Source organism: Stigmatopora argus, chromosome 5 (assembly GCF_051989625.1).
Source record: "Stigmatopora argus isolate UIUO_Sarg chromosome 5, RoL_Sarg_1.0, whole genome shotgun sequence".
Taxonomy (NCBI): Eukaryota; Metazoa; Chordata; class Actinopteri; order Syngnathiformes; family Syngnathidae; genus Stigmatopora; species Stigmatopora argus.
The window spans coordinates 827,281-846,675 of record NC_135391.1 but is presented as its reverse complement, the minus strand read 5'-3'; the positions used below and the strand labels follow the sequence as shown (position 1 = coordinate 846,675).

The 19,395-nt window shown below is 38.9% G+C and overlaps 1 protein-coding gene across 3 annotated transcripts in view; it reads left to right on the top strand.

The window, feature by feature from the left end:
* Nucleotides 1-19,155, top strand: part of bmp1a (bone morphogenetic protein 1a) — a 35,483-nt gene extending 16,328 nt beyond the window's left edge. For 2 of the 3 annotated variants that reach the window (XM_077600494.1, XM_077600492.1), the window contains 12 exons: nucleotides 4,140-4,255; nucleotides 4,352-4,454; nucleotides 6,080-6,196; nucleotides 6,418-6,563; nucleotides 6,633-6,828; nucleotides 8,371-8,496; nucleotides 8,728-9,156; nucleotides 9,230-9,355; nucleotides 10,371-10,498; nucleotides 10,567-10,780; nucleotides 10,864-11,114; nucleotides 18,158-19,155. In XM_077600494.1, the coding sequence (XP_077456620.1) occupies nucleotides 4,140-4,255; nucleotides 4,352-4,454; nucleotides 6,080-6,196; nucleotides 6,418-6,563; nucleotides 6,633-6,828; nucleotides 8,371-8,496; nucleotides 8,728-9,156; nucleotides 9,230-9,355; nucleotides 10,371-10,498; nucleotides 10,567-10,780; nucleotides 10,864-11,114; nucleotides 18,158-18,292 (2,087 nt within the window). In that variant the 3' untranslated portion in view covers nucleotides 18,293-19,155. The remainder of the gene's footprint in view (nucleotides 1-4,139; nucleotides 4,256-4,351; nucleotides 4,455-6,079; nucleotides 6,197-6,417; nucleotides 6,564-6,632; nucleotides 6,829-8,370; nucleotides 8,497-8,727; nucleotides 9,157-9,229; nucleotides 9,356-10,370; nucleotides 10,499-10,566; nucleotides 10,781-10,863; nucleotides 11,115-18,157) is intronic. The other variant, XM_077600495.1, reaches the window with a different exon arrangement.
* The last annotated feature ends 240 nt before the right edge of the window (nucleotides 19,156-19,395 follow it).

The window sequence follows — 19,395 nt, the reverse complement described above, 5'->3', positions numbered from 1 at the left end:
TTTTAAAGCCAACACACACTTTTTCATCTTAAAATGTTTTAGTAAAATCTAAAAAAATGTAAATCAAGACAACAACAACAACAAAAAAAGAGGAGAACCTTTGCCTTTACGAGGCTCCAAACGTGGATTTGTCTATAAATGATTTACGGACCATCCGAAAAGCGGCGCTAGCCAATAAAAGTGTAAACACCCCACCAAAAAATGACTTTGAGCGGCCCGATCTAAACGCCAGCCGGCTCCAGAACGTCCTCTCCGACGGACGGCGGTCACGAGAGGACGACGGCCACCGAAGCGCCTAGTTGCGTAAACGGCTGGCTTTTAGCGAAGGCTTTGTTTACACTGGCAGATGTAAACAAAGCCGGACCTTCCGTAGGCCGCCACGGTTCCGAGTGGCGCGCTTAATCACAGGTCGCCACGCCATTGCTCAACCGTCAAAGTCGAACCAGCTGCTGAGCCAGGCCGCACAAATTGCCGCTTTTTAACCTTATATGGAACTACAGTAATCCCTCCAATATCGCGGGTTAGGGTTAGGGATGGATTTGGGATTGGGATAGGGTTAGGATTAAGGATGGGTTAGGGTTAGGGTAAGGGTCCTAGTAGCAAGAGTGTCTTAGTGGCTAGCATAACATAGGTACGCTAGCAGCTAGCATAACATAGGTATGCTAGCGGATAGCATAACATAGGTACGCTAGCGGATAGCATAACATAGGTACGCTAGCGGATAGCATAGGTATGCTAGCGGATAGCATAACATAGGTACGCTAGCGGCTAGCATAACATAGGTACGCTAGTGGCTAGCATAACATAGGTATGCTAGCGGATAGCATAACATAGGTACGCTAGCGGATAGCATAGCATAGGTACGCTAGTGGCTAGCATAACATAGGTACGCTAGCGGCTAGCATAACATAGGTACACTAGCCGCTAGGGGGTTTGGGTTAGGGTTAAGGATGGATTTGGGATAAGATTAGGGTTAGTGTTAAGGATGGGTTAGGGTCAGGGTCCTAGTAGCAAGAGTGGCTTAGCAGCTAGCATAACATAGGTGCGCACGCTAGCCTAGTGTCATGCTAGCAAAAAACTGAAAATATACCCGCAAATGAGACTGTGCCCTATCACACGGTGCGTTTTATAGCTGTGAAATACGGTATATATATATATATATTTTTTCTTCTTCAGTGCTGAGTCCTAGTAGCAAGAGTGGCTTCCGCTTGCAAGTTTCAGCGTGAATTTTCACATTTTTATGAAGTTGACAAATATATATTAAAAAAAAAAAATTAATAGCAGAAAAAAACCCAGAAGTGGATTCACAATAAGTGGCATCTCGATAATCGAGGGAAACATACCTGTCAACCTCTGCCGATAACTGCCCTTTATAAATGATTATGATTCAATCCCTTACAAACCCCCAAAAAACCTTACAAACACCGTACGACTCGTCGTACGGTGTTTGTAAGGTTTTTGGGGGTTTGTAAGGGATTGAATCATAATCATTTATAAGGGCAGTTATCGGCAGAGGTTGACAGGTATGGGAATACCGTAGCGCACATATGCTACGTCTGCCCTGCGACGTCCTCTTCCTCCGCGGCGATCCCTGGGGGGGGAGGAGCTCACGTGCCACGCGGCAGCTGTCACGTGTTCCCGGAAAGCGACCCCCAGAAAAAAAAAAAACCTTCCTCCGCTGGCTTCACGTCACATTCCTGGAAATGTTTGTCATCCAAAGTTCTTTGGGGGCCACCGCTTGTTCTCTTCTCTTTGTTAACGTCAACGTTTGGGAAGGATGAGCGTTTTCTTCTTTTTTTCTTTTTCATTTCTCCTGCTAAAGTGAAAGGAGGTTAAAATAACAAGAGGCCGCAATGAAGGGGCCTCGAGGGCTTGGCCACATACCAATCAGCTGTTTGGCGTTTCTCCTCATTTTACAGGAGAGACTTTTATCACGGGAGTGGAAAAAATCTCCTTCGTTCAAATCGAAAAAAAAAAAAAAAAAGAATTTTAGGTTGGGCGGCACGGTGGAGGAGTGGTTAGCACATCGGCTTCACAGTTCTAGGGTCCTGGGTTCGATCCCAGGTCGGTCCTCCTGTGTGGAGTTTGCATGTTCTCCCCTGGCCTGCGTGGGTTTTCTCTGGGTACTCTGCTTTCCTCCCACATTCCCAAAAAACATGCTAAGCTAATTGAACACTCTAAATTAGCTTTACGTATATGGATGTTTGTCTCAGTCTTGCCCGCGATTGGCTCGTAGTTGGGTGGGATAGGCTCAAGCACCCCCCGCGACCCTCGTGTGGATAAGCAGTTCAGAAAATGAATGAATCTGTAAAAGTGGGGAAAATAGAAGCAAAAACTTTTGGATTTGATTAATGCTAGTTCTGTTTTAGCCAATCAAATGCGAGTATTCCCCATTGCCATTACTATAAAAAAAACTCATAAATCTTCCTATTTGACTTGTTAACGTACAAACTTAAATAGAGTAGAGTACCTAATTTATTTATTTTTTTTGTATTCTGGTAAAAGTTGAAAATTCCCGAGAAATGGTTTGACTTTAAATTTCAAGATTGAACTTATTATTGGAAAAGGGAGACGTGATGGCACAAAATGGCCGCACCTGTAAGCAGTGTCCTTATTTTTGCCTCTTAGAGCCAGCAACTGTGAACCTCATATTTGCTAGGCTAAGTTAGCCCCCCCTTTTTTTGCTACTTGCTATCTCCATTGACATCAAGTGTTTTCCTCCTTGATTTTTCCGGTTAAGTCAGGCCATGGCGTGCATAATTTACCACATCCTCGTGAGATTTGAGTTATTTATGGAAAGTTTATTTTCAGAGGACGCTTTTTTCCAAGCATCTCCAGTTTCCTTTGTAGGCTCGTCATTTGAAAAGAGCATCAAAATATGTCGATTAGAAGAAGAAAAAACAGCTTTTCATTTGGTTAGCGGGGTCATAAGGTCAAGGGGGGAGGAGCTTCACGTCGCTAATTGACTTGAAAAGGCTGGTCATCTCATTTTAAACTGGTTGGCTACCATTAAAACTGGGAATGAACATTTTTAGCTCATTGGTTCATTCCCTGCCGTCCCTCCCAGTTCAGATGGATTGGATGTCATGTCATGAAAAATTCATTTAAATCCAGAATTGACGGATGTTTCATTGATTGGTGATTTTTATTTTGTCTTTTTATTTTGAAAAAGTCATTTCAGGAAGTGCGTTTTTTTGTGTGTTTTTTTAAACGTTATGTAATTTATTTTGGTGTTATTTTTTTCCCCCAATGGGGAAAAGTCCAACATATGGACTCTTCTAAAAAGAGTTTCAAAATATTCCCATTGGTTTTAGGAACCGCTTGAAACAGATTGTACGGCAATAGCTGTGAGATGTACCGTATTTTCACGACTATATGGCGCATCGTATTTTACGCCGCAGTGTCAGTAACGAGTGCTATTTCTGTATTTTAAACACACAAAGGACACACCGTATTTTAGACGCATATATATTATATATGGATGAACATCAAAATGCAATAGCGCTGGCTACCGGAAGCAGCCTATTTCCGATATATAGTTCTTGCACGCTACACCCACACGCTAAAAACACATTTTTAAAAAGGCAACGGACGCAAAACTGAGTTGGGTTGTACTTTATTTAGACATTTTACAACTTACTCACGTCATCATCACCCACAAATCCATCAAAGTCCTCATTTTCTGTGTCCGAATTGAACAATTGTCCAAATGAGTCATCGAAAACGCTGAGTTTAATACGTTCGTCCAGGCGGCCACAATCCATTCGCAAATAGTAGCTAGCTAGTAGCTAGCGTAACTATTCCAAGGCTGTCTTCCATGGTTCGCAACTGTGTTGATGCCGATCGCCAGGCCACAATCCATTGGGTGTATTGACAAAAAAAACTCTATATCCCAGCAGTCACTGCACAGTACTTTATCTACGGGAAAATAGTAGAGTCGGGGGCTGCTAGCCGTAGTTGTCCTATCGAGACTGATTTATTTGATTTTATCGTGATAACATTTTTAGTATTGGGCCATATATAAAGCGCACTGGATTATAAGGCGCTCTGTCTATTTTGGAGAAAATTTTAGACTTTTATGTGCGCCTTATAGTCGTGAAAATACGGTATTTTTATTTTTATTTTTTATTTTTTGACAGGATGCGGGGACAGTTTGCAGGACAGCAGCGGGAATTTCTCCTCTCCAGGTTTTCCCAACGGCTACTCGGCTTACATGCACTGCATCTGGAGAATATCGGTCACACCCGGAGAAAAGGTCCGTCCCTTCTCTGTTTTTATCGCAACGTGTTGTCTTTTTTTTCTGTCAATAAACGCCGCTTTGTTTTGTTTTTTTGTTGTTGTTGTTGCATAGATCATTCTGAACTTCACCTCCATGGATCTATACCGAAGTCACCTGTGTTGGTACGACCATGTGGAAATTAGGGATGGATATTGGAGGAAGGCGCCCCTAAAAGGTCATTTTTATTTCCTATATTTCTATATTTATTTGAAAGGCGTCCATCTTCCATTTATTCCACAATGGAGGACCTTTCCCCTTTGAAATAATCCACTTGAAAAATACGTATTTAGTATCTCCTAAGACCCAAAATGTTTAAAAAACAACACCTAAAATGTCAATTCTCTCTTATCGCAACTGACCAGATTGAATGGCAATTAAAAGTGTGAAAATAATATTTTGAATTTTTTGAAATTCCCATTGGTCTTTTGCGTCAACAATAAGAGCTAGCTAAACCGCTAGCGTCTAAGCCTAAAGATAATATTAGCACAACAATTTGCATTGGATCAGTATAAGACAATTATTACTTTATTTTTTGTAACTTTTTTAACATACCATTTAAAATTTTTGGGGGAAATTCCCATTGGTCTTCTGGGTCAACAATTAGAGCTAGCTAAACAGCTAGCGTCTAATCCTAAAGATAAAATTAGTGCAGCCATTTGCATTGGATCATGATAAGACAATTATTAATAAAAAAAAAAACTACTTAATATTTTTTTTGTCATTTGGCAGCAACGTCTAGCAAAAAATATTTTATTATTGAGAGAAGAATGCTAAAGTTAGAAGTTAGCATTCCTGTTGTTGTGATTGTGCCAAGATTTTTACACTGCGTATTAAGTATATAAAATAAAAATTGGGCCATTCATCTCGTTAAACTTAAATAAGAATTTTGAAGCCTATTCACAACCATTTTTAGCTACAATAAAAAGTACTTATGACTTAGAGCAAGGGTGTCAGACTCGGGTAGGTTTGCGGGCCGCGTTAACGTCAACATGTGGGCCGGACCATTTTAGATATAGTATTTAGATTTTTTTTATAAATGGATTAAAAGCCCTGAATATTCAATTTTTTTATAGATCTAAAACAATGTTTATTTGAGCTTTTTTTTAAATATTTTTAGATTTTACAAAATGATTTTTGAACTAAAAACACAGAAAAAATGGATTACAAAAATGACAATTATTGTTTTAAAAAGGGGAAAATCAGGAAATTAAATATACATCTATACTCTTCATTTGAATTTGATCCTAAAACAGAAAGTCGGCACAATTTTTCTTTAATTATTTTCCATATTTAGGTGGAAAACAGAAAATATTTTTTAGATATTACAAAATGATTTTTGAACTAAAACACAGAAAAAATGGATTAAAAAATTAAATTATTAATTTAAAAGGTGGAGAATCAGGAAATATAATATACATCTCTAATCTTCATTTGAATTTGATCCTAAAACAGAAAGTCGACACTCATCATTGACTTTCCCGGGCCACACAAAATGATGCGGCGGGCCAGATTTGGCCCCCGGGCCGTCACTTTGACACATGTGACTTAGACTTTGTACTTTTTCTAAAATTGAAATGAATAAAACGTGTCAATAACATTTGAAATAAGATTGGTATCTAACTCCTTGACCAGGATGGGCGTCTATTTCATTTAACAAAGCGTCCTCGGAAGTCTGCAAGAGGTCCAATCCATTTTCCCTGGGAGGCCTGGCGACCAACCATCGCAGATTTCACTGTAAAAAGTTACAGAAACCCCCCTAAAAAAGCAGTAATTTATTTTTCTTTTTTTCCTTCCCTCCAGGCCGATTTTGCGGCGACAAACTCCCCGAGCCCATCGTCTCCACCGACAGCCGCCTGTGGATCGAGTTCCGCAGCAGCAGCAACTGGGTGGGAAAAGGCTTCTCGGCCGTTTACGAGGGTGAGCCGAGCCGCCGCCATTTTTTTCTGGCAGCGGGTCAGAATCCGCTCTATTGTTTTCCGGCAGCTCGCTCGCTCGCTGGCTGGCACCACGAGGCTTTTCAATTAATCCACGTTGCCAAAATCCCATCACGTTTTATTTAGTCCGAGCGGCGCGTGAAAGATTTTCCTTTTTTTTTTTTTTGATGGCGTTCCCGCTCTCGCTCTCGCTCTCACGTGCAGCCATCTGCGGCGGCGAAGTGAAGAAGGACAGCGGGCAGATTCAGTCGCCCAACTACCCCGACGACTACAGGCCCAACAAAGCTTGCGTTTGGAAGGTCAGCGTGGCTCAGGGTTTCCACGTGGGGCTCACCTTCCAGTCCTTTGAGGTAAGAGCTCCGCCCCCCTCGCCAGGGTTACGACCGGGGTTAACCGACGATGACCCCGCCCCGACGCAGATCGAGAGACACGACAGTTGCGCGTACGACTACCTGGAGGTGCGCGACGGCAACTCCGAGAACAGCCCCCTGCTGGGCCGCTTCTGCGGCTACGACAAACCGGACGACATCAAAACCAGCTCCAACCAGCTGTGGTTGAAATTCGTTTCCGACGGCTCCGTCAACAAGGCCGGATTTGCTGCCAACTTTTTCAAAGGTCAGAGTCCAGAGGTGGTGGATGACAGGGGCGGGCGGGCAGGCCTGTGCAGGGTTAGGCCAACAACAAAAAAATGAACAAAAAAATAATGTCTTCATAAACACTGTCAGAAGCGCACCTTGGTTTGGGATTACAGTAATACAAGGGTGTCAGATACTCGGTACTCGGATGTTTGGTCGCCCGGAAGGTTATTGGTAATTACCATTTAAAATTGTTGCTCAAATTCCCTAAATACAAACTGCAAATTATTATTTACTCATACTTAATGCCCTATTAATGATTAGGCTAAAGAAAAGCTCCAAAGTTCCCGGACTTTTATAGTTTTTTGTTGGAGAACTTGTTAAGACCGACTGACGGATGTAGCTTCTTAAAGGGACAGCGCATGTACGTACAAACTCTTCTTATACAGTCACACGTCGGCTCAGTAAAACTGCTCGTGGCCATTGTTGGCTTTGATTCATGCGCAGACCGTGTTGTTTGGTACTCAGACGTTTGGTCGCAGTACGTTTGGTCGCCGGACGTTTGGGTCTGGGCAACCAAACGTCCGGCGACCAAACGTCCGGTCACGGTCAGACTTGGTTGGCGGGCCGCATTAACGTCAACTCGGTTTCATGTGGGCCGGACCATTTTAGATATAATATTTAGATTTTTTTTTATAAATGGATTAAAAGAACTGGATTAAAAGCCCTGAATGTTCCGTTTTTTATAGATCTAAAACAATGTTTATTTGAGCTTTTTTTAAATATATTTTTAGATTTTACAAAATGATTTTTGAACTAAAAACACAGAAAAAATGGATAAAAAAATGACAATGATTGATTTAAAAGGGGGAAAATCAGGAAATGTAATATACATCTATACTCTTCATTTGAATTTGATCCTATAACACAAAGTCGGCACTCATGATTGACTTTCTCGGGCCGCACAAAATGATGCGGCGGACCAGATTTGGCCCCCGAGCTGCCACTTTGACACCTGTGGCATAGAGAGACAAACAAACAATCACTCGTATATCATTTACTTTCCCGGGCCATACAAAATGATGACACGTGCCGTAATCCCTCAAATATCGCGGCTTCACTACATTGCTGATTTTTTTCTGGGGCAATTTTTTTTTTATATATTTTTATTACATTTTTATTTTGTAAGTTCATAAAAATGTGAAAATCTGCGCTGAAACATGCAAGTCCTTCGAAGCCACTCTTGCTACTAGGACTTTTTTTAGTAGGGGTGAGCCTACTTTGCAGTTTTCCATTTATCGTGGCCATGTCTGGTCTACATTAACCGCGATAATCGAGGGATTACTGCACAAAAAGCGCCCTAGTCCCATTGAGCTGGCATCTTAATCACTTAACATTCTTCTTCTTGCATATCCTTTTCCAGTCTACTGATCCTCACTAGGGTCTTGGGGATGCTGGAGCCTATCCCAGCCATTACATGTCTCCGATGGGGCTTGTTTGCGGTTTCCGTGGCGGCGCAAGCCAAGACGGGCGTCTATTTCAACCCCCCCACACCCCATTAAACCACCTTTGTGTTCCACAGAGATGGACGAGTGCTCCAAGCCGGACAACGGTCGCTGCGAGCAACGCTGTCTCAACACGCTGGGCAGCTACAAGTGCGCCTGCGACCCGGGATACGAGCTGGCTGCCGACAAGCGCAGCTGCGAGGGTACGTGGCCACGCCCCCCCTGGAATTTACCCTCATTCATTCATTCGTTACATGGCCCTTAACCTTTGTGCTTTTCTTTCGCCAATAAATTGAATTGAAATTCATTTGCCTCAATGGCTTATCCTCGCGAGCACGCGCCCACCGTACGAAGGGGCGGTCCCACGACCCTTGACCTTTGACGTCCCACCCCTGAGATCCTATCGTCCCGCCCCTTTTTTGTTGTTGTTGCAGCCGCCTGCGGAGGCTTCATCACCAAGCTGAACGGCTCCATCACCAGCCCCGGTTGGCCCCGAGAGTACCCGCCCAACAAGAACTGCATCTGGCAGCTGGTGGCCCCCACGCAGTACCGCATCACCCTGCTCTTCGACGTCTTCGAGACGGAGGGCAACGACGTGAGCGCCGCCGGCCGGCCGCCCTCGCTCTCGCGTCCTCGCCGGCGCCAGAGACCTGACCGGGCGCGGCGTGCGTCCGCGCGGCAGGTTTGCAAATACGACTACGTGGAGGTGCGCAGCGGGCTGTCGGCCGACTCCAGGCTGCACGGCAAGTTCTGCGGCGCCGAGAAACCCGAGGCCATCACCTCGCAGTACAACAACATGCGCATCGAGTTCAAGTCGGACAACACCGTGTCCAAGAAGGGCTTCAAGGCGCAGTTCTTTTCAGGTGAGTGGAACGTTGAACGCCGCCATGTCGGCCTTCCCGGCCCAATCATGACGCCTCGTCGCCTCCTCCTCAGACAAGGACGAGTGCTCCAAGGAGAACGGCGGCTGTCAACACGAATGCGTCAACACGTTCGGGAGCTACAGCTGCCAGTGCCGGAGCGGCTTCGTGCTGCACGAGAACAAGCACGACTGCAAAGAGGGTACGTTTTCACCCCCCACGTTCCGAACCCGGACGAGTTTAAGCCCGATTTGAAACCCTGACCATACTTTAGGGTGCTCATTTAAACGCTTAAGCCTGTGTCAAAGTCAGCAAAGTAAACCATAACTTTAGATCTGGAGTGCTCACTATCGCCAAGGTACCGCTAACTGATGACATTTGATCCAATTTGTTGGGCCTTGCACAATCTTGTTTTTAATGCGCCCACCGCAAACCCACACTCGGTTTAAGCAAACATATCGGACTCGATTAGCGGTACACGGTCGATTGGTCGCTGGTCTTTTGTTCGCCGGTCTTTTGGTCGCCGGTCTTTTGGTCGCCTGGAAGGTTATTGATAGTTACCATTTAAATGGTTGCTCAAATTCCCTAAATACAAACTGCGAATGACTATTTAGTCATACTTAATGCCCTAGTAATTATTAGGCTAAAGTAAAGGTCCAAATTTCTCGGAATTTTATTGTTTTTTGTTGGAGAACTTGTTAAGACCCTGACTGACGTAGCTTCTTAAAGGGACAGCGCATGTACATACAAACTCTTGTACACTCACACGTGGGCTCAGTGAAACTGCTCATGTCCATTGTTGGCTTTTATTTATGTGTAGACCGTCTTGTTTTACCTTGTTTTGTCGCCGGTCTTTTGGTCGCCCGTTGTTTGGGTCCGGGCGACCAAAAGACCGCACACAGGTTTAAGCAGACATATCGGACTCGATTAACAATCACAAAGGGATCGTCGGGAGTCCCGGCTAACGTAAACGACCTGTCACAGCCTTCGCTTTGGTGTCAAAAATGTTCATTTCGCCGCACTTTGACGTTCACCACGCGCCTGGGCCGCCCTCCCAGCGACCTCGGTGCGGACAAGCCCCTCCCCCAAGGATGATTGGCTCCCTAAAGTCGATCACAAAACCTCAAATTTTGAACACAAACCCTCATTTGAAAGTCCTCTCTCCGTAGAAATTTTGCCATCTTGGTTGACCCGCGTTTCTTTCTCCCCAATTGCAGCCGGCTGCGATCACACGGTGAGCAGCGTGAGCGGAACCATCACCAGTCCCAACTGGCCCGATAAATACCCCAGCAAAAAGGCCTGCACCTGGTCGCTGACCACCACGCCGGGCCACCGCATCAAAATGGTAAGGTGGACGTCGGGAAGCCCGGTTTCGACGAACCTGACCCGTCCCCCCGTTCCCCTCGACGACAGGCATTCAACGAGATGGACATGGAGGCCCACCTGGAGTGCGCCTACGACCACGTGGAGATCTACGACGGCAAGGACGGCAAGGCGCAGACGCTGGGCCGCTTCTGCGGCAGCAAGAAGCCGCAACCCGTCACGTCCAGCGGCAACAAGCTCTTTGTCCGCTTTTTCTCCGACAACTCGGTGCAGAAGAAGGGCTTCGAGGCGTCCCACACCGCAGGTACGGAAACAAAAATAGGAGAGCCAAACGGCCGTCGTCGTCGTCGTCACCGGCCTCTGAAAATGGCCGCTGTCTGTCGGCAGAGTGCGGCGGGCGGCTGAGGGCGGAGGTCAAGACCAAGGATCTGTTCTCCCACGCCCAGTTCGGGGACAACAATTACCCCGGGGCGTCCGACTGCCAGTGGGTGATCTCGGCCGAGAAGGGCTACGGCGTGGAGCTCATCTTCCAGACTTTTGAGATCGAGGAGGAGGCCGACTGCGGCTACGACTACATGGAGCTCTTCGACGGGGCCGACACCAAGTCCCCCAGACTCGGACGCTACTGCGGTTCCGGGGTCAGTCCGTCTCTTTTCTTGCTATACTATGTCGTTTTTTAAGGCTTTTTTTCTCAAAAAAAAACCAACATAGTATCGTAAGGCTTTTATTTCTTAAAAAACGACAGAGTTTGTCTTTTTTGGGTAAAAAAAACGACATAGTATAGTAAGGCCTTTTCCTTAAAAAAAAAACGACATAGTATAGCCTTACTATACTATGTCGTTTTTTAAGAAAAAAAAGCCTTACTATACTATGTCGTTTTTTAAAGAAAAAAAAGCCTTACTATACTATGTGTTTTTTTAAGAAAAAAAGCCTTACTATACTATGTCGTTTTTTGAAGAAAAAAAGCCTTACTATACTATGTCGTTTTTTAAAGAAAAAAAAGCCTTACTATACTATGTCGTTTTTTGAAGAAAAAAGCTTTACTATACTATGTCGTTTTTTGAAGAAAAAAGCCTTACTATACTATGTCGTTTTTTAAGAAAAAAAGCCTTACTATACTATGTCGTTTTTTAAGAAAAAAAGCCTTACTATACTATGTCGTTTTTTAAGAAAAAAAGCCTTACTATACTATGTCGTTTTTTAAGAAAAAAAAGCCTTACTATACTATGTCGTTTTTTAAGAAAAAAAGCCTTACTATACTGTCTTTTTTAAAGAAAAAAAGCCTTACTATACTATGTCGTTTTTTTACGAAAAAAGCCTTACTATACTATGTCGTTTTTTACGAAAAAAGCCTTACTATACTGTCGTTTTTTAAGAAAAAAAGCCTTACTATACTATGTCGTTTTTTAAGAAAAAAAAGCCTTATTATACTGTCTTTTTTTAAAGAAAAAAAGCCTTACTATACTATGTCGTTTTTTTTACGAAAAAAGCCTTACTATACTATGTCGTTTTTTACGAAAAAAGCCTTACTATACTATGTCGTTTTTTACGAAAAAAGCCTTACTATACTATGTCGTTTTTTAAGAAAAAAAGCCTTACTATACTATGTCGTTTTTTAAAGAAAAAAAAGCCTTACCATACTATGTCGTTTTTTAAGAAAAAAAAGCCTTACTATACTATGTCGTTTTTTGAAGAAAAAAAAGCCTTACTATACTATGTCGTTTTTTAAGAAAAAAAAGCCTTACTATACTATGTCGTTTTTTAAGAAAAAAAGCCTTACTATACTATGTCGTTTTTTAAAGAAAAAAAAGCCTTACTATACTATGTCGTTTTTTGAAGAAAAAAGCTTTACTATACTATGTCGTTTTTTTACGAAAAAAGCCTTACTATACTATGTCGTTTTTTACGAAAAAAGCCTTACTATACTATGTCGTTTTTTAAGAAAAAAAGCCTTACTATACTATGTCGTTTTTTAAGAAAAAAAGCCTTACTATACTATGTCGTTTTTTGAAGAAAAAAGCCTTACTATACTATGTTGTTTTTTAAAGAAAAAAAAGCCTTACTATACTATGTCGTTTTTTAAAGAAAAAAAAGCCTTACTATACTATGTCGTTTTTTAAGAAAAAAAAGCCTTACTATACTATGTCGTTTTTTAAGAAAAAAAGCCTTACTATACTATGTCGTTTTTTAAGAAAAAAAAGCCTTACTATACTATGTCGTTTTTTAAGAAAAAAAGCCTTACTATACTGTCTTTTTTAAAGAAAAAAAGCCTTACTATACTATGTCGTTTTTTTACGAAAAAAGCCTTACTATACTATGTCGTTTTTTACGAAAAAAGCCTTACTATACTATGTCGTTTTTTAAGAAAAAAAGCCTTACTATACTATGTCGTTTTTTAAGAAAAAAAAGCCTTATTATACTGTCTTTTTTTTAAGAAAAAAAGCCTTACTATACTATGTCGTTTTTTTACGAAAAAAGCCTTACTATACTATGTCGTTTTTTACGAAAAAAGCCTTACTATACTATGTCGTTTTTTAAGAAAAAAGCCTTACTATACTATGTCGTTTTTTAAGAAAAAAAGCCTTACTATACTATGTCGTTTTTTAAAGAAAAAAAAGCCTTACCATACTATGTCGTTTTTTAAGAAAAAAAAGCCTTACTATACTATGTCGTTTTTTGAAGAAAAAAAAGCCTTACTATACTATGTCGTTTTTTAAGAAAAAAAAGCCTTACTATACTATGTTGTTTTTTAAAGAAAAAAAAGCCTTACTATACTATGTCGTTTTTTAAAGAAAAAAAAGCCTTACTATACTATGTCGTTTTTTAAGAAAAAAAAGCCTTACTATACTATGTCGTTTTTTAAGAAAAAAAGCCTTACTATACTATGTCGTTTTTTAAGAAAAAAAAGCCTTACTATACTATGTCGTTTTTTAAGAAAAAAAGCCTTACTATACTGTCTTTTTTAAAGAAAAAAAGCCTTACTATACTATGTCGTTTTTTTACGAAAAAAGCCTTACTATACTATGTCGTTTTTTACGAAAAAAGCCTTACTATACTATGTCGTTTTTTAAGAAAAAAAGCCTTACTATACTATGTCGTTTTTTAAGAAAAAAAAGCCTTATTATACTGTCTTTTTTTTAAGAAAAAAAGCCTTACTATACTATGTCGTTTTTTTACGAAAAAAGCCTTACTATACTATGTCGTTTTTTACGAAAAAAGCCTTACTATACTATGTCGTTTTTTACGAAAAAAGCCTTACTATACTATGTCGTTTTTTAAGAAAAAAAGCCTTACTATACTATGTCGTTTTTTAAAGAAAAAAAAGCCTTACCATACTATGTCGTTTTTTAAGAAAAAGAAGCCTTACTATACTATGTCGTTTTTTGAAGAAAAAAAAGCCTTACTATACTATGTCGTTTTTTTAAGAAAAAAAAGCCTTACTATACTATGTCGTTTTTTAAGAAAAAAAGCCTTACTATACTATGTCGTTTTTTAAAGAAAAAAAAGCCTTACTATACTATGTCGTTTTTTGAAGAAAAAAGCTTTACTATACTATGTCGTTTTTTTACGAAAAAAGCCTTACTATACTATGTCGTTTTTTACGAAAAAAGCCTTACTATACTATGTCGTTTTTTAAGAAAAAAAGCCTTACTATACTATGTCGTTTTTTAAGAAAAAAAGCCTTACTATACTATGTCGTTTTTTGAAGAAAAAAGCCTTACTATACTATGTTGTTTTTTAAAGAAAAAAAAGCCTTACTATACTATGTCGTTTTTTAAAGAAAAAAAAGCCTTACTATACTATGTCGTTTTTTAAGAAAAAAAAGCCTTACTATACTATGTCGTTTTTTAAGAAAAAAAGCCTTACTATACTATGTCGTTTTTTAAGAAAAAAAGCCTTACTATACTGTCTTTTTTAAAGAAAAAAAGCCTTACTATACTATGTCGTTTTTTTACGAAAAAAGCCTTACTATACTATGTCGTTTTTTACGAAAAAAGCCTTACTATACTATGTCGTTTTTTAAGAAAAAAAGCCTTACTATACTATGTCGTTTTTTAAGAAAAAAAAGCCTTATTATACTGTCTTTTTTTTAAGAAAAAAAGCCTTACTATACTATGTCGTTTTTTTACGAAAAAAGCCTTACTATACTATGTCGTTTTTTACGAAAAAAGCCTTACTATACTATGTCGTTTTTTACGAAAAAAGCCTTACTATACTATGTCGTTTTTTAAGAAAAAAAGCCTTACTATACTATGTCGTTTTTTAAAGAAAAAAAAGCCTTACCATACTATGTCGTTTTTTAAGAAAAAAAAGCCTTACTATACTATGTCGTTTTTTGAAGAAAAAAAAGCCTTACTATACTATGTCGTTTTTTAAGAAAAAAAAGCCTTACTATACTATGTCGTTTTTTAAGAAAAAAAGCCTTACTATACTATGTCGTTTTTTAAAGAAAAAAAAGCCTTACTATACTATGTCGTTTTTTGAAGAAAAAAGCTTTACTATACTATGTCGTTTTTTTACGAAAAAAGCCTTACTATACTATGTCGTTTTTTACGAAAAAAGCCTTACTATACTATGTCGTTTTTTAAGAAAAAAAGCCTTACTATACTATGTCGTTTTTTAAGAAAAAAAGCCTTACTATACTATGTCGTTTTTTGAAGAAAAAAGCCTTACTATACTATGTTGTTTTTTAAAGAAAAAAAAGCCTTACTATACTATGTCGTTTTTTAAAGAAAAAAAAGCCTTACTATACTATGTCGTTTTTTAAGAAAAAAAAGCCTTACTATACTATGTCGTTTTTTAAGAAAAAAAGCCTTACTATACTATGTCGTTTTTTAAGAAAAAAAAGCCTTACTATACTATGTCGTTTTTTAAGAAAAAAAGCCTTACTATACTGTCTTTTTTAAAGAAAAAAAGCCTTACTATACTATGTCGTTTTTTTACGAAAAAAGCCTTACTATACTATGTCGTTTTTTACGAAAAAAGCCTTACTATACTATGTCGTTTTTTAAGAAAAAAAGCCTTACTATACTATGTCGTTTTTTAAGAAAAAAAAGCCTTATTATACTGTCTTTTTTTTAAGAAAAAAAGCCTTACTATACTATGTCGTTTTTTTACGAAAAAAGCCTTACTATACTATGTCGTTTTTTACGAAAAAAGCCTTACTATACTATGTCGTTTTTTAAGAAAAAAGCCTTACTATACTATGTCGTTTTTTAAGAAAAAAAGCCTTACTATACTATGTCGTTTTTTAAAGAAAAAAAAGCCTTACCATACTATGTCGTTTTTTAAGAAAAAAAAGCCTTACTATACTATGTCGTTTTTTGAAGAAAAAAAAGCCTTACTATACTATGTCGTTTTTTAAGAAAAAAAAGCCTTACTATACTATGTCGTTTTTTAAGAAAAAAAGCCTTACTATACATGTCGTTTTTTAAAGAAAAAAAAGCCTTACTATACTATGTCGTTTTTTGAAGAAAAAAGCTTTACTATACTATGTCGTTTTTTTACGAAAAAAGCCTTACTATACTATGTCGTTTTTTACGAAAAAAGCCTTACTATACTATGTCGTTTTTTAAGAAAAAAAGCCTTACTATACTATGTCGTTTTTTAAGAAAAAAAGCCTTACTATACTATGTCGTTTTTTGAAGAAAAAAGCCTTACTATACTATGTTGTTTTTTAAAGAAAAAAAAGCCTTACTATACTATGTCGTTTTTTAAAGAAAAAAAAGCCTTACTATACTATGTCGTTTTTTAAGAAAAAAAAGCCTTACTATACTATGTCGTTTTTTAAGAAAAAAAGCCTTACTATACTATGTCGTTTTTTAAGAAAAAAAAGCCTTACTATACTATGTCGTTTTTTAAGAAAAAAAGCCTTACTATACTGTCTTTTTTAAAGAAAAAAAGCCTTACTATACTATGTCGTTTTTTACGAAAAAAGCCTTACTATACTATGTCGTTTTTTACGAAAAAAGCCTTACTATACTATGTCGTTTTTTAAGAAAAAAAGCCTTACTATACTATGTCGTTTTTTAAGAAAAAAAAGCCTTATTATACTGTCTTTTTTTAAAGAAAAAAAGCCTTACTATACTATGTCGTTTTTTTACGAAAAAAGCCTTACTATACTATGTCGTTTTTTACGAAAAAAGCCTTACTATACTATGTCGTTTTTTAAGAAAAAAGCCTTACTATACTATGTCGTTTTTTAAGAAAAAAAGCCTTACTATACTATGTCGTTTTTTAAAGAAAAAAAAGCCTTACCATACTATGTCGTTTAAGAAAAAAAAGCCTTACTATACTATGTCGTTTTTTGAAGAAAAAAAAAGCCTTACTATACTATGTCGTTTTTTAAGAAAAAAAGCCTTACTATACTATGTCGTTTTTTAAAGAAAAAAAAGCCTTACTATACTATGTCGTTTTTTAAAGAAAAAAAAGCCTTACTATACTATGTCGTTTTAAGAAAAAAAAGCCTTACTATACTATGTCGTTTTTTGAAGAAAAAAGCCTTACTAAACTATGTCGTTTTTTAAAGAAAAAAAGCCTTACTATACTATGTCGTTTTTTAAGAAAAAAAGCCTTACTATACTATGTCGTTTTTTTACGAAAAAAGCCTTACTATACTATGTCGTTTTTTTACGAAAAAGCCTTACTATACTATGTCGTTTTTTAAGAAAAAAAAGCCTTACTATACTATGTCGTTTTTTAAGAAAAAAAAGCCTTACTATACTATGTCGTTTTTTGAAGAAAAAAGCCTTACTATACTATGTCGTTTTTGAAGAAAAAAAGCCTTACTATACTATGTCGTTTTTTAAGAAAAAAAGCCTTACTATAACTGTCTTTTTTTAAGAAAAAAAGCCTTACTATACTATGTCTTTTTTTAAGAAAAAAAGCCTTACTATACTATGCCGTTTTTTTACGAAAAAAGCCTTACTATACTATGCCGTTTTTTTACGAAAAAAGCCTTACTATACTATGTCGTTTTTTAAAAAAAAAAGCCTTACTATACTGTCGTTTAAGAAAAAAAAGCCTTACTATACTATGTCGTTTTTTAAGAAAAAAAAGCCTTACTATACTATGTCGTTTTTTAAGAAAAAAAGCCTTACTATACTATGTCTTTTTTTAAGAAAAAAAGCCTTACTATACTATGTCGTTTTTTTACGAAAAAAGCCTTACTATACTGTCGTTTTTTACGAAAAAAGCCTTACTATACTATGTCGTTTTTTTTACCCAAAAAAGACAAACTCTATGTCGTTTTTTCTTCAAAAAACGACATAGTATAGTAAGGCTTTTTTCTTCAAAAAACGACATAGTATAGTAAGGCTTTTTTTCTTAAAAAACGACATAGTATAGTAAGGCTTTTTTTCTTAAAAAACGACATAGTAGAGTATGGCTTTTTTGGGTAAAAAAGACGACATAGTATAGTAAGGCCTTTTCCTTAAAAAAACGACATAGTATAGTAAGACTTTTAAAAAAACCGACATAGTATTGCCATTGACGATGATAGACGTCCAATGCATTAAAACTGGGAGGTAAACGCTGGTCTTGCGCTTGACTTTAATTGGCTGGCCAAAAATGCAACTTTCGCGCTATGGAACAGGCGACCTTATTGTAAAATGACACTTTCCAGGTGGTTCAGTCCAATTTTGTGGGACCCCCAATTGACGGCATTTTTTCTCTCCCGCAGCCCCCCGAGGAGATCTACTCGGCCGGCGACTCGGTGGTGATCAAATTCCGCTCGGACGACACCATCAACAAGAAAGGCTTCCACGTGCGCTACACCAGCACCAAGTTCCAGGACACCCTGCACTCGCGCAAGTGACCCGCGGCCGCAGGGGGGCCGAGGGCCAAAGGGAGGCTCCCGCCCTCCCGCGACGCTCGCAAACAACCTCGGGCCCAACCAACGCCGCGCCGGGGCCGGAGTCGGAGCCGGAAGCCCCGCCCCCAATGAGAAGGAGGAGCAAACAAAGCCATTCCGCCGTACACCACCTCCTTTACACCTTTCTCCTTTTTTTTAACGCTTAGGGATCGGGTTTTGGCGGACGGCGGCGAGGGGGCGGGGTTTATCCGAGCCAGCCTTCCTCCCATTTCCAATTTTTTTTTTTTTCCCCTTTCTTTTTTAATTTTTTAATTTTTAAATGGTGCCTCCCGACACGGCACAACGAGGAAACCGATGGATTCTCAGGACCTGTAGAAGGACGTCGTGAGAGGAAAAGCGTAGGCGGGGGACGACAGCAGCATTTTTTTTTTCACTGTTCGCATTAACAAAAGGAACGTAAGGAAGCAGTTATCTTATTAAAGGACTAATCAATGAAACGTGCTCCGTGGTCTTCTGGTCAGTCGCTCGTTACTGTAGCTCCTCCTCTTCCTCCTCCATCTTGTGTCAAATGTGTGTGCGTGCGCCAGACGGATTTTTTTTTTTTCTCCAAAAAGGGAAGACGCTCGCTCGCGCTGGCTTTTGTTTTCCCTCAGCTCGAACCAGTTAGCACTTTACGGTGAATTGTTCCAAAATGGCGAGGAATTTTGGGGAAAATGCAAATGCAAGTTCACTTCTTTTGAAATGCTTTTTATCTCTCTCTTTTCCAAAATGTTGGCTTTTTTTTTTCTTGCTCCATTTAAGTTCCTCGGGCATACTTGAACGTTGTGTGTGCCCTGTGACGTGGGGTAATAAAGATATGAATTATGTGTCCTGTGTTTTTTACGCTTTTCCAGCTGGGGAATGAATTTTTTTCAAGATGCGTCCGAGGTGTTGCTGAAATGCAGCCACCAAAGTTCATCCGCTGTGCAAACTCAAAACAGACGCTTGCTTAATCATTTACAGCACCAACAAAAACATCTTTTCATAACTTTATATATAAATTTAAAAGACCGCTTTTTTCTTCAAAAAAACAACCATGTATAGTGAGGTTGTTTTTCTTAAAAAAC